Raw genomic sequence first — 13,329 nt, forward strand, 5'->3', positions numbered from 1 at the left:
AGCATCTCGGCGATAATAAAAAATAAAATTATAAAAGACATTTCTGATTTAATTATATACACTGTACAAATTATCAATACATACGCAATATTGCCTTATATTACTTAACCTAAAGCTCTATCTTAATTAAATCCATAAAAAATTATTTAGAAATTCTTGATTAGACCTAAATAAATTAGCAAATAATTATAAAGTCCTGTAGCTTTTATTTGGCTTGCCTTTGACTATTGTGGAGGACAAAACAATTAATTTGTTGTTTGAAGCTCGATAAAATCTGATTCCAAAACACTTTCTAGTCGTTTTAACATATCTCTAATGCTGCAACTTTCTTTTAAACCATTTGCATACAAATTAGCATCATTAACACACGAAGGTGTTGCTGTATTTGTTGCAGATGGTGAAGTAGCCAATGAATTAAAAAATGGCTGAAGCTGTAGAACTGATTTAATGACATTCATTCTCAGAATAGGGCATTTTAATAGGTTTTCCATCGATGATTTTTCAGTTCCATTACAAGCCTGGGTATGGATTAAATTGTATTATATTAATGAAACAAAAACTATTCAAATTAATTACTTTTTGATTCAAAAGGTTAGCTAGTCTCGCAATATGTGGTATAAAATCTTGTTCCAGAGATTTTAATGTATAATGAGAGTCAATTTTTCTTCCCCCCTTTTTTCTCAAATCAGCTGATGAAACTGGAGGGCTGTCAGCCACGAATGCCCAACGATACCTTTGGTGATAATAAAAACAATTGTTAATGTTGAATTTTAGAAAATCAAATGTCACGTGATATATCTCAGGATCTATAATAACTCCCACCAGGTGGGGAAGCAGAGAATGAGGTAGAAGGAATTAGGGGGATATACAATAAAGGTGTTTCATTGTTAAGTTGTTAACTCCATCATTATATAATTATTCATTCAACATAATAAATGTAACACCAACAAATTCCACTTACATTTGAAACTGCGGTAACATGTTAGCAGGAAGACATATCACCATATCCAATAATTTGCATACTGATAGATAAAGTTGAAGCCAAGCTGGATTGTTGTGAGCGTGTAGTCCATTTCCACTGTGAACCACCCACGAAGAGTCCAACAAAGATATACGTTGAATATGGGAACTTAATAAGTTTAAATATTACCATTAAATATTAAAATCATAAAACACTGGTATACAAACTAAAATAATAGAAAAAAAAAACATAAAAAGCATAGAAACACAAATACTTAACACTAAATTACCTTGCCAATTTTCTGATTGGTTTTATAAAACCCGTTTACGAGCACCACCACCAGACATCAGGACAATTAGAAAGGAATAATTAGAAAAAAAATTTCAACGGTACAAAAGAGTAAATTAGTGAACGTACATTGCTAATAGTTAGTACTATAAAAGCTAACAATTCAAAATGCAGAAAGCTAGGCAATTTATGCATGTTTTTTGACAAACACCTCACCTAAACTGTTCAGTTTCAGTAGAAAGTTCTTGTTCCATTTGAAGAAAAACTTGGACCTTCATAATACGGCATTAGTATAGAATAAATACTTATTAATGTTAAAATACCTACCATTTCTGTTATTATGTTTGGCCTATAACGGTTAAAAAGATTTTTGTTAAATTTGGATAAAAAAGTAAACTAGTAAATTAAGTTTTACCAAAGTGAAGTCATATGATCAGGAGACATCCTTAACAACAAAACACGAAAGCAAAGAAACACATTCGCTTGAACCGAAGGTACTTGAGGTAGCCTCAAACACTCAGCCAAGCGTTCTACAAAGAAGAAATGTATTAGTAGAATTAGTATATTGGAAATGAGGAAGTACAAACCTTGAATTTCAGGCATGTATTTTTGGTATTGGTCAAGCTCGCTACAAAATATCACAAAAGCCAATCTTTTAAGAAGTTGGGCGCGCTGTTCGTATTCTTGTTCGCGACTACTAAAAATGCTCAGAGACCCAGTCTGGGGAATGCAAACGCGACCTAAAATAATACCACATAATTTAAAATTTTCAAAATTAATTATCAACAATAAAAACCATAATGTACCTAAGAAATCCCTAAATGTCATTTTATCATGGGTCATTAAATGATCAATAATATGCCTCCAGAAACCTAGACATTCGCCCCCTTCCATTTGGAAAAAAGAAGAGTCCAGGAGCAAATCAAAAGCATCTTTCTTCCAAGCTTTCCTTGTGTACTGATAGCCTGAAATACTGGCTAATATCTGAGAGCAAGCGCGAAAACTCGGAGTGTTGTGAACACTATAACAAAAAGAACAGAAATGTGTACAAAATTGCCAAACTATTTTAAGTTAAAGTTAAGAATTGTTCCTCAGAATGTTGGCATGTTTTTTCTTCACATGGAAAGACTGATTATAAAAACCCACATCCACATGACATGGGTTTTAAAAGTCAATACATGCTATGAGCGCAAGGATGTTATCATCATTGAAAATAGAAGAAAAACCTACTATCAGAGTTAAAACTATTCTTCAACTAACCTGTGATTACGGAGATATGGAGTGACATAATACATAATGTTATTGAGTAGTGAAACTACTTTTTCTTTCTCTTCACTCACATAAACTACGTCCATAATGGGGGCCAAAAACTGTAAAAAAAAATAAAATAGTTAAAACAGGTAAAAGTAAATATTGTAGCTTCAAGAAAACCAAGTACCTCTGCCAGACATTGTAAGGCTTGAACGCTATACTGAGAATTTGAATTTCCTTGATTTCCACTATGGGACAAACTTCCAGTAGACCCAAACTCTGATTTTGCACTTTTGGCTAGAATATTTTCTATCTCAATATTTGATAACATATAGTATACAACAAGTTCATCATACATTCAGAAAGGGATGTATTCTCAGGCATTTGAGAATCGCTTTCATCATCATCGCATAGATCAGGTTGAGGGCCTTTTTTGACTGCTAGATTTCTTCTCAGCCAATTTGTTTGCTCTAAAGAAGAGCCCGCAATTTCAGAACAAACATCGACTAACTTCTGAGCCACATCTTGTAAGTCTCGTTGATCTCTCTTGTCTTCGAGCATAGGCGCTTTCTGAACAAATTCGTGTAAAAGACTGAAAAAAATAAGCAACATTATTGGGGTAAGTTAGACATTATAAAGAGAGTAATTATTTACGCCAGGAGATGAAGTTGTATTATTGGTAAGGGGGACGAGGTTGTAGCTGAAGGTACACCTAAATTTGAGTTTGAGGAACTTGAACCAGTTGAGGGAGTCGAGGTTAGCTGCAAGCCCTCCCGCCAAAGAACGAGCAAAGATGACCATGACTCGACTAAAGTGCTTCCACTGGAAGTCTGCATGTAGGCCAGGAAAAATTGTAGAATGCTAACTTCCAACGGAACCCTTTTATGCTGTATTTAAAATTTTAGCGGGTTAAATTAAACAAAATTAATGGAAGAAAATAAATATACCCTACATTTTCATCAGCAGCTGTAGTTGGAGGTTGTTTCAAAACTTGCCTCACAGTTTGAACTATGCTTTCAAAGGGTAAAACTTTTATAGCTTTGACTAGTTCCACTAGTTGTTGTTGCTGATGAGACCAGACTGGAAATATTTTGCGAACGCTGGAGGTGGATAAATTTGGGGTTCTATTTTTGTGTGGTCTGTAATCGTGCCATACCACCGCTACAGCTGCCATAAAATGAGATCCATAGTGGACGGATAATGGACTCAGGAAACTTAAAATGTGTTGTTTTACAACCTAGGAACAGAAAATTTAACGTATATCTACATAGAATATACATATCTTCTGTTTCAGTACCTTAGGTGATCCCAAAGTCCACAAAAGTTGTTGATGTTTCTTTTTTCGATTTTCTTCTTCCAAAGAAGTATACATGTATTTTTCGAAATTATCTTGATCTAATTGAAACTCATTCGTTTCACCAATTAATCTCCACAAATCCGTTAGAGTAGCCATTATTCTCGGTAAGTTACTCAAGAGCGTCCTACGTACACTGAGAAGTGCTTCAAGGGCAGCGCCAGCACCAGATGCTCCATCCGGACCCAGAACAAAGTCCTAAACAAGTTAATTAATGAATATAGCCAATTCGGTACTAAACCAAATAAAAAAGCTTACTTTATTAAGAATATCTGATGGAGAGAAAACATGAAGTAAATTCGATATGATCTGAGAAGCGTTAATGCCTGATGCATATGATGACGTACTGGTCAAGGGGCTTATAACCATTCTAGAACTAATACTATGGCTCGAAACACCAGCGGGAGATGTGGCACCGGTATTATTTGTACCACTTGTTGCATTGGCAACTGCTGTAGAAGCAGCAGCGGGTGTATCAAGCAAACAAAAATGACAAATAGTTGTTAAGCTTTCAACCATGCTTATTAAATAATCAGGAGGCCATGATGTAACTTCATTTTGAGCGCTGAGATCAAGAAAAATAAATTAAAATTGAAAAGGAATATTTAACAAAACTAATGAAGAGATTAATACCAGTTTAATTCCAATTTGTGTAAAAGTGATTGCTTCTTGGCCAGTGAGTCGAGACTTAAACAAAGCTGACTGACAACGGATATTACTAAATTTGAAAGGGCTTTACTTCCACTTCCTCCAGTAAATGGTAACGAAGCCATGACTAGGCAAAGCCAATGAGTGTGTAACCAACAGCGGTTAGTTTGACGTAAGGCAGTTAAGATTGATGTCAGAAACATGGGTTGAGCAGGTAGGGGAACACCTAATAATTTGGAAATTACACCTATAAATCAATATACGATTTAATTAAATGTTAAAATACCTATCTGATACTTGACAGCAAATGGAGGTGCCAAACTAGACAACGAAGAATTTCTGTTGGATTTGGATTTCTCTGTTCCATTTTTATTTTCTTGTCCTGGTTTGCTCAATTGTATATTATTACTAGACGCGCTATTAACTGAGGAGGTGCGACTCTCCCTTCCATCACTGGGAGTCGACGCTGGAATTGCAGTTAGCCAACCTATTGTATCTTCTAGGATAATGACCTTTGAGATCAAATGCAACAAACCAACCTGAAATCATAATGAATATTTATTCAAAATTCTTAGTTTTAAGATGTTGCTAGTATCTATACCTGTAATGTATCTTGGAAACTAGTAGATTCTCCCTCAAAAGCTTCTTCATTAAAGTCAATAATAACTTTAGAAAATGAAACGGGCTCTTGAATTTTACTATTCGTTTGGGTACTGTGAAAAACCCCAGCTGTTAAGCAATGGAGAAGAATCTTTTGAACCTTGCACCGATTCAGAAGATCATTCATATAAGAAGCGACGCTTCTACCCCCATCTTTTACGATACCCACAAGCTCAGAAAAAACAATAGTTAACACCTATAAAAACAGTGAGCACATATTATTTATCTTTCAACCACTAAACTACCACAACAAATTTTATACCTCCAAAGCCATAAGTCTGACTTTTCTATTTCCCAGTACTTCATCTTCCGTTAGCCACTGTTGTAATCTTGGCAAATTTGGGTAAACTCCTCTGATGTAATACAGACAAGTAGTAACAATCACTTCAACAAACATACTGCTTCGGTACGTAGTAACAGCCTCGCTGGTTAAAGAGCCATGAAAGTTGTTTCCAAATATGGATTTTCTATGCCTGGCTAAGAGAATTTGAAGATCTTGCCCTTTGGAGCAAGTCTGCTGGCTGACACTAGTTGTAGCGCAGCACCAGAGTGCTAGGCGCGCATTTGTCGTAATGATGGATTTTAATGATGACAACATGTATAATACTTTGTGCGAATCGTAAACTTGAGTATAGAGCAGCAAATAACCATGGAGAGGATGTATGATTGGGGAAGAATTAGAGAGCCTATCTTGGTAAGTCTCTGCTATATCTGGTACTTTATCCCCATTTTGATTATTAGTATTGTCACCATTTTTCTCAGTAACAACGTCTTTTTCAACCACTGATGTAATAATATCCTCTAAAATACTTTTGGCAAACTCTTCAACCGTTTCAGGTTCCTAAAAATTGAGAATAAAATAATATAAGGTTCAAGTGGGTAAAGTGATAATTGCAAAAATTGTTTATATTACATACTTTCGGGGGTTGTGTAGTATTTTTAGCACTCTTTTTCTCTGCATCATCTGATTCTTCAGAGTCCATAGTGTCAAAATCTCCTTTTCTAAACATCTTCAAGTTAATTCTCCTCACATTGGTCATGTCCGGCACTATTTTATTATGAGAATAATGGTCATGGGTCTCACTGCCGCTTAGGGATGTCATGGATCCAAATGGATTCACAAAGAGTGATATCGGTTGGTTTAAAGTTCTTTCGTGACTGCAGGGAAGTTCATATCCCGGTATTAGAGCGTGTGAAGTTATAAATTTTGAAGAATGAGATTCTGTGTCAGCTCCAACGATGGAGGTTAATGCTAGTATTTTCTTTTCCGGGCTAGCGTGTTTAGAATTTGGGCGACTGTCACAGCTATTAGCTCCACTGACATGATAAATAACATTTCCACCAACACTGCTAATAGCGTAAATTTGTGCCTCGTCTGGTTCTGTTATGTCTTCAACTTTTTTTTTGTTATTAGCCTCCTCACTACAAATTAAACAATCTTTAATATTTCAGACAGTATTATTTAAGAAATAGCTGGAAAATAATTACGTTGCATTCATTGGGCAATATACACTAACGTGTTGAACAGAAACTCTAGCAGTGTCTTGATGGAGAATTGCCATGAGGATTGGTTCAAGAACACGAGCCAAATCTCCTCTCTGAAGACAATGGTTCAACCAACTTTCGGATATTGTTTTTAAGGGTCCAGGCTCACAGCCCAGCTGATCCAGAACCAAAAACAAAGGCCTGTCAAAAAGACGACTTAAAGCTGTGCCGCCATTGGATTTTAGTCTAATATCACGCGTCAAATGCCACAATGTACAAAATTTCTTCAAAGACTCCATTTGTTCCTATTTTTTTGGAATTAAAAATTACAATATTAGATTTATATGGTAGGCCAGAAATTGTTCTTACTTCTTGAACTGTTGAAGAGAGAGCATCGCATATGACAACGTCACAGACACTCCCATGACATGGATTATCAGGAGCTAAGTTATGGACTTGTTGAAGTAAGTCTACAGACTTCAGTTGCTGATCCGAAGGGGCTTGCCCAATATGAGACCACAGTTTCAAAGCCGCCAAAGCAAAAAACTGAGTTCTACAATATAAATAAAACAATATATTAAAGGGATTTTTCAAGTAGTTGTTCTTAATACTCAATGTACCTTTGGGTAAGAAATTGCAGGTGATTTTCAGTAATCATAGGAATGTTGACCACGCAGGTTATAGATTCTCGCGTTTCTTCAGAAAGTGATGGAAAACTTTTAAATGACTGGTTACAAGAATCATTAGTGATAGATATTGCAGCATGAGTTAGCGCAACCAGCTCTAATAACGTTGATAAGGCACATAAATGAATTCTCCTCTCTTCCAAGAAACAGCCAACAGATATTAACATCTTTAGCCAATTTGGCAATGGATCTGTATCAGACACAGCTGTAAAAAGATAAAGAATTACACACTGAGAAATATTCAGTAAAAACAATAAATTTACATGATTTAGAAGGCTGGCTTCTATTAGTTGATCTACTCATTAGATAAACTGGGAAGGCTGCTAGTTCAATTAATAATTGGCATGCGCCCTCAAAGGCATAAGCTAAGTGATCGCTGATTTCCACTTCTTTTTTAAATGAACTTCCACCATTGAGACAAGATATCCCAGCACAATCTTTGGAAATATTAAGCCAGTCTTCAGGGTCTTTGGTGGTGGAATTTCCAAGACAATTGCACAGCAGGTGTCGCAATTCTTTCTCCCTTTCCAATGTTTCATCAACAATGACTACATAATCTTGGAATGCATCAGTAATTTCTTCTACATTTGAAAGAAGCTTTAGTCGAATAAAAACTGACATGAAATCCTGTAAACACATTAAATTTATATATAGACTAACAAATTTCTAACACCACAAACCATAGGCTCAGTTACCTGGAAAACCCCAACTGCCTTGGAAAGCACATAATTGTTCGGTAGCAAAGCGTCATCTGCTTCTTCCTCTTGAGGATCTGGGCTCAAATCTAGAGAAATCCAACAGAGGCGTTCCACTTTAGAGTCGTTCAGCTTGTCCTCTAAATCTTTCCCAATCTGATCAGAAGTGGGTGTTTTGGGTGTTTCAACACGTAAACTTAAGCTGTAAGATGTAGCGGTGGTGTTTGAGTCTAAGGAGGAGGTGCTTTTACATCTGGAATGTATCGAGCTCATTGCATTTGATGCGGTAAACATAATAGGCTGGGCTTTTGACAACAGTTTCGAACACAATTGGAATGTAACAGCAAATTCTTTCAAAGTGAGTACTTTGCAATGTTTGGACAATAAACCACCAATGGTCGCTAAAAGTTCTGGTAGATGGACAGTTGGAGTATCTTGGTACGTTTCCTAGAAATTTAGTATTATTTATAGAATATTAATACCAATAATATAACCTAATTCTTATTTACCACACTGATGACATCTACGAGGAATGAAATAAGTTTGCAAAGTTCTTCAATTGTGGGAAGTCCAACCACATTGCTCACTTCTTCAATGGAACACTTTTCAGAACGCTTCTCCCCAATTAAATGAAGGTGAGTGTCTTGAATTTCACATTCGATGCAAGTTTTTTGAAACAATTTTCCTACATATTCCCATAAATACGACGGCTCTAAGGTCCCAAACAACAAATTCGCCGTCTTAACAAGCTCTTTTTGAAAATCGTTAGTTTTGGCTTCAAAGTGATTTATTGAAAATTTTGGAACGTTAATGCTGGGTTTAGATCTTTTTGGCCCATATATCTTTTTACTATGATCATTTTTAACAGTCACTTCACGATAGAGAGCTCTGAACACTTCAATCAAAATATCATCAAGAATGTGACTTCCTATTTCCGATCGATCTAGCAAACTAATAAGGATCCTGTAAGGCCACAGTATTGGATATCCAGAAATATGGCCAGAAGATGTAAGTAACATTAACGACGACTGAGCATCCTGGGCAGAAATAAAAACTAAATTGTGTAACATAATACATTTAAAAATAAGGTTTTTTAAACTCTTACCAAAAAGAGGTTTCTAAGAGCTAAAAGTAGTAGTTCTTTAGAGTAAGTTTCAAAATAAACAGAGTTCTGTCCAGCTGATTCCGCAGATTCAAAGGTGTCATCATCAATACTACTTGTACGTTTTAGAGCATCAGAGGAATTTACTTTGTCATTTAGGGGACAAGAGGTAGAATCAGTTCCTAACAACCACGCAAATAACCTCCTAGCAAATAAGAAAATTAAAAGATGAAAAAATTTACATTTATCCATATATTCATGTGACTATTTACCTATTCAATGACATATCTCGTCTTAGTACAACTGATACAGCCGCTTCTAAAATTTGAACTCTGTCAGATTGCACTAATTGGGAATTATGAAGGGGAAACCCCAAGAGTAGGAGATCCAATGCACATCTCTGTACCAGAACGCTGGCATCTTGAAGCGCCGCACACATACCCCTCACCTTGAAAGTAATGCAAAACATAAATAAATACACCAAGTTCTAAGAATTTTTTTAAATATATTCAACTGACCATAGCGTCTATATCTGTACCAATAAGATGAAGTTGATCTTCCATACTCTTTTTCTTGTCCAAATGAACAAGAACAAAAGTAATTGCAGGCAATCTCACTCCTGGATTCGTTAAGACACACCTCCAAAGACACCCGTAGAAAAAACTTTGTTCTACTCCATCACATACTGATAATAATAACGAATCAGTGCTGAAAGATTAAAAGTTTAAGAAAAAGCTGAACGCTACTGATAGTTATAAAGGAAACAGCAATCCACACCGCTCAAAGTGATCCGATCCTTCTTCTAAGCCTGGAAGAACACCAATTAAAAACCCCAGTAGACCAGGCCTTAATCTTTCTCCAAGAGGTACAAAATGGGATTCGTAGATAGTTAAAAGCACAGGTCTGACGTTCATAGCTGCATTTCCCAAAAGAGGAAACAAACCAGCACTATAAATAAACAGCTCCTGGCTTAACCTGGCTGTTCCAATACATTTGAAAATAATGTCATCTACAAAGTTAAATTAAACTTTAAAACCTAATTAACAAACATTTTTGATAGAATCACAATCCTTACATGTTTCTAGAGCTTTTAGATGAACTCCGCTGGGTAATGCGGGATGCAAGCACTGCGCTAAGCGTTTGCTTATCGTTATTCTTCGTGGAATAACTGAAAACTTTATATGACTTAACAAAACCTACGTAAAATTTAATGCATTAATGAAAATCTTCCAACCATAATACCAAAATCAACTCACTTTGTTTAGCTTTCCCAGGGCAGATATTAAATCAGCCCACTCGCTAGAATACTCGAAGGTTTTTAGGGCTTTGTCTATAGCTGTCACGAAATTCCGGTATTTGGAATCGCCCAACAATTCGTACTCCTCTAAAGCTATGCTTGTAGTCATTTTGAAGATATTAACATTAAATTTATAACAATTTTACAATAAATTATATTTGTATTCTCCTAATAGGGATTTTTTGACGTTTCATCATCTCCTTACGAGTTAAACGCGTGACCAACCATAGGGTCAAATATAATTCGAACATAAGTTTTGCAACCGAAGTTTCTACGGTCACCAATAGACGGCGACGGCAGTCCCGCGCGTAAAAGTAATTTTGATTTTGTTTCCCGCAGGCGATTTTTGCGTTTGCACTTTGCAGGTACGTTTAAGGTATTTGGTGACACTGACGTAATTCAAAAACAAAAACCACGTTGACGCCTTCGCTTGGAATTTTTTTAATTAATGAAAATATAGCGTTTTAAAGAGAAATTGTCATTAAAATGGACACCATAGAGGAAAGCCTCAGCGAAATATTAGATGGCAAGGAAGTATCAGATGAAACAGGAGAAATAGTAGATCTAACACTGGCAGAACAACTCGAGGAACTAGGTTATTTCATTAATAATTAATGCCTATTAGAAATATATCGTAAATATTTAACGTTTTTGCAGCATCAAAAGGAATTGAATCAAACGCAGTTCCAGACTATACTCCTGTTGTAAAAAAATCCGTTACCTACATAGTGGCAGCGACTCTAATAAATGAATCTAATGAAATTTTAATGATGCAAGAGGCTAAAAGCTCCTGCGCAGGCACCTGGTACTTACCAGCAGGGCGTATTGAACCTGGAGAAAATATTTTGGTAAATTTAAAATGACAAAACCATATATCTGGCATATTTTATAAGACCATTTATCACCCAGGATGCTGTGAGAAGAGAAGTAGTTGAAGAAACTGGTTTAGAATTTGAGCCAACAACTCTATTGATGGTTGAAACTGCTCAGGGTCAATGGTATCGCTTTGTGTTTACCGGAAAAATAACTGGTGGTCAGCTGAAAACAGTAGCCAATGCGGATTCCGAATCTCTTCAAGCCAGTTGGATCAATGATCTCAGTCAACTCAGCTTGAGAGCCAATGATATTGTGCCATTAATAGACAAAGCTCGCAGCTACGCTGAAAGAACACCCAGGGAACCATGGCACCTAAACCTTGCACCTGCCAATAAAGCTCACAAGAGTTTACTATTAAGGCTTGTTATAATTATTAGGAAAAAATCTAAGTGTGTTTTTTTTATTATAATTAGCATCGTTAGCGAATCTTTGAGTAACCAAGTGACAGTAGTTTGTGGATATCTTTTTCTTTTATGTTGGAGATGGGGTCCAATTATTTTTTACTTTTTGTCACCTCTTGATGGATCTAGTTTCTGATATCAAATTTGAATGGTATTCGTGCATATTTTTCTTCATTAGAACTTGGTTACTCAAGATAAATCAATAAAATTCGCTAACCAAAGATTTTCCTATAGCAATCGAATTCACGTATTAGTCTCGGAAAAAGAATCTGCACACTTGCCGACTTGCGAAATTCACCCGACCAGGAATTTTCATTCCACAATAAAGAAATATATGCAGGTATACAGCCTCAATATACCATATTAGCTCTATTTAAAAATATATATATATATATAAAACTGCATTGAAATTTGAACTTAGACCTATAACATTTTTAATAGCATGTGTTTGGAGAGCAAGTTCCCCCTCACAAGCCTCAAGGTGTTCTTTCGGTGGAATACAGCCCTTCCAATACTGAGGAATCATCGGAAAGGCACGACGGAATCTGTTTGACACTGCTAGTTCCATGCAGAGCCGCCTTGGAAGATGTGCATCCCGGAGAAGGTTATACGTGGCTAGAAGTCTCTCCATCTTTGGGAAATCAATTATTAAGTCGAACGGCTAAAAATATGCTGGTGGCGTTACACGTGGTTCGCTAAAAAAAAGCTAAAATATTTATGGATATTAATTTAAGACCAGAGTAAACTACTTCCGCTCTTCTTCTAAGTTTTGTTTACTTTCACCCCTTCCAAAGTGCCTTTTAATTCTTAATGTTTTAATAAAGAAGCTCATTTTAATTTTACGTGTTGGCTTAATGACGTTTTATCTATTAAATCATTTAGGATTTGAGGATGTAATCTATGCCAGATTAAATAGCGTAAACCTATCAAAGTATTTGAAAAAAATGTCTTGCCTTATATATATATATATATTGTTCTCAGGTTTTTATTTTCGTTTAAGTGTTAATACTTTTAGAGCTAGGTGGATAAATATTATATTTTTTTATACCATAATGTGTACGTTCCCAAAATGTATTTGTTTTCAATATTAAAGTTTATTGTTTGGAACAGTTTGACAATTCAATTTAAATAATCTTTTCCACGAAATGGCTTGCTTACCGTTTTAAGAGTCCCGGAATAAGTAGAAAAATTGACCCAATTTATTTTAGTTTAATATTAAAAAAAACATAATGGAGTTGAAATGAAAAATGTTTGAGAATACGTGGAATGTAAGTTAGCTAATTAGGGACGGTAACGATGGGATGTTGGGCACCCAAATTCGGTCCAGTTGAAACGGGAGCATTAGGAACCGCCGGGCGATCGGACATAGTCATTGAAGGGTTGGTAGGTCCTTGACGCGGCAGAGCATACGGACAGCCTAAAAACTGGTCCGCAATGCGACCAGCTTCTCGCAATCCACTGAGTAGGGCGCCGTGAACGGTGGCCGGGTAGTTTCTGATGGTATGTTCGCCGCCAAAAAACAGACGTTGGACACCGGAAGTCACGCTGGAACCCGGTATCACTGACGGCGGAGTGACGGGAGTCGCTAACAAGTCATAGTCGTTTCCTTAAACGATAAACCAAAT

The 13,329-nt window shown here is 36.1% G+C and overlaps 3 protein-coding genes across 5 annotated transcripts in view; 1 reads left to right on the forward strand and 2 right to left on the reverse strand.

Annotated features, from left to right (window-relative positions):
* Positions 1–56: 56 nt before the first annotated feature.
* On the reverse strand, positions 57–10,884 carry LOC149932906 (protein DOP1A). Of its 2 annotated transcripts, none has more exons than XM_090155551.1 (32): positions 10,387–10,884; positions 10,206–10,326; positions 9,908–10,139; positions 9,649–9,838; positions 9,403–9,578; positions 9,134–9,335; positions 8,538–9,065; positions 8,029–8,475; positions 7,597–7,960; positions 7,268–7,538; positions 7,017–7,200; positions 6,651–6,952; positions 6,080–6,584; positions 5,425–6,003; positions 5,104–5,358; positions 4,789–5,041; positions 4,488–4,728; positions 4,113–4,419; positions 3,798–4,052; positions 3,453–3,737; positions 3,155–3,387; positions 2,857–3,092; positions 2,688–2,797; positions 2,510–2,619; positions 2,056–2,270; positions 1,837–1,989; positions 1,665–1,779; positions 1,577–1,598; positions 1,466–1,521; positions 962–1,078; positions 577–733; positions 57–518 (listed from the first exon to the last, which is right to left on the reverse strand). In XM_090155551.1, the coding sequence occupies exons 1-32, from the start codon at positions 10,534–10,536 to the stop codon at positions 246–248; spliced, it is 7,644 nt and encodes a 2,547-aa protein (XP_090011677.1). In that variant the 5' UTR covers positions 10,537–10,884; the 3' UTR covers positions 57–245. The 2 variants fall into 2 exon arrangements, with proteins under 2 accessions (XP_090011677.1, XP_090011676.1); XM_090155550.1 differs by having other exon boundaries at positions 962–1,129; positions 10,387–10,765.
* LOC149932907 (8-oxo-dGDP phosphatase NUDT18-like) lies at positions 10,703–12,541 on the forward strand. 2 transcript variants are annotated; one of them, XM_090155554.1, is made up of 6 exons: positions 10,703–10,792; positions 10,888–11,022; positions 11,085–11,275; positions 11,337–11,692; positions 11,939–12,044; positions 12,146–12,541. In XM_090155554.1, the coding sequence occupies exons 2-6, from the start codon at positions 10,914–10,916 to the stop codon at positions 12,401–12,403; spliced, it is 1,020 nt and encodes a 339-aa protein (XP_090011680.1). In that variant the 5' UTR covers positions 10,703–10,792; positions 10,888–10,913; the 3' UTR covers positions 12,404–12,541. The 2 variants fall into 2 exon arrangements, with proteins under 2 accessions (XP_090011680.1, XP_090011681.1); XM_090155555.1 differs by having other exon boundaries at positions 10,726–10,803.
* Positions 12,542–12,785: 244 nt separating this feature from the next.
* Su(var)3-3 (lysine-specific histone demethylase Su(var)3-3) overlaps positions 12,786–13,329 on the reverse strand; it is a 216,494-nt gene continuing 215,950 nt past the window's right edge. Inside the window, exon 12 of the mRNA XM_090155552.1 lies at positions 12,786–13,310. Coding sequence (XP_090011678.1) covers positions 12,982–13,310 — 329 coding nt within the window. The 3' untranslated portion in view covers positions 12,786–12,981. The remainder of the gene's footprint in view (positions 13,311–13,329) is intronic.

The sequence above is a fragment of the Leiobunum rupestre genome, chromosome 8, assembly GCF_980474605.1.
Source record: "Leiobunum rupestre chromosome 8, qqLeiRupe1.1.hap1, whole genome shotgun sequence".
Classification (NCBI taxonomy): Eukaryota; Metazoa; Arthropoda; class Arachnida; order Opiliones; family Sclerosomatidae; genus Leiobunum; species Leiobunum rupestre.

What these genes read in the sequence shown, in the direction of transcription:
- LOC149932907 (XM_090155554.1), top strand. Translation starts at nt 10,914, where the DNA reads ATGGACACCATAGAGGAAAGCCTCAGCGAAATATTAGATGGCAAGGAA. An exon ending in AGAACAACTCGAGGAACTAG is followed by an intron (nt 11,023 to 11,084) that starts GTTATTTCATTA and finishes ACGTTTTTGCAG; the next exon opens with CATCAAAAGGAATTGAATCA. An exon ending in CAATAAAGAAATATATGCAG is followed by an intron (nt 12,045 to 12,145) that starts GTATACAGCCTC and finishes CATTTTTAATAG; the next exon opens with CATGTGTTTGGAGAGCAAGT.
- LOC149932906 (XM_090155550.1), bottom strand. Translation starts at nt 10,536, where the DNA reads ATGACTACAAGCATAGCTTTAGAGGAGTACGAATTGTTGGGCGATTCC. An exon ending in GAATACATCCCTTTCTGAAT is followed by an intron (nt 2,798 to 2,856) that starts GTATGATGAACT and finishes AAAATATTCTAG; the next exon opens with CCAAAAGTGCAAAATCAGAG. An exon ending in GACATTTAGGGATTTCTTAG is followed by an intron (nt 1,990 to 2,055) that starts GTACATTATGGT and finishes GTATTATTTTAG; the next exon opens with GTCGCGTTTGCATTCCCCAG.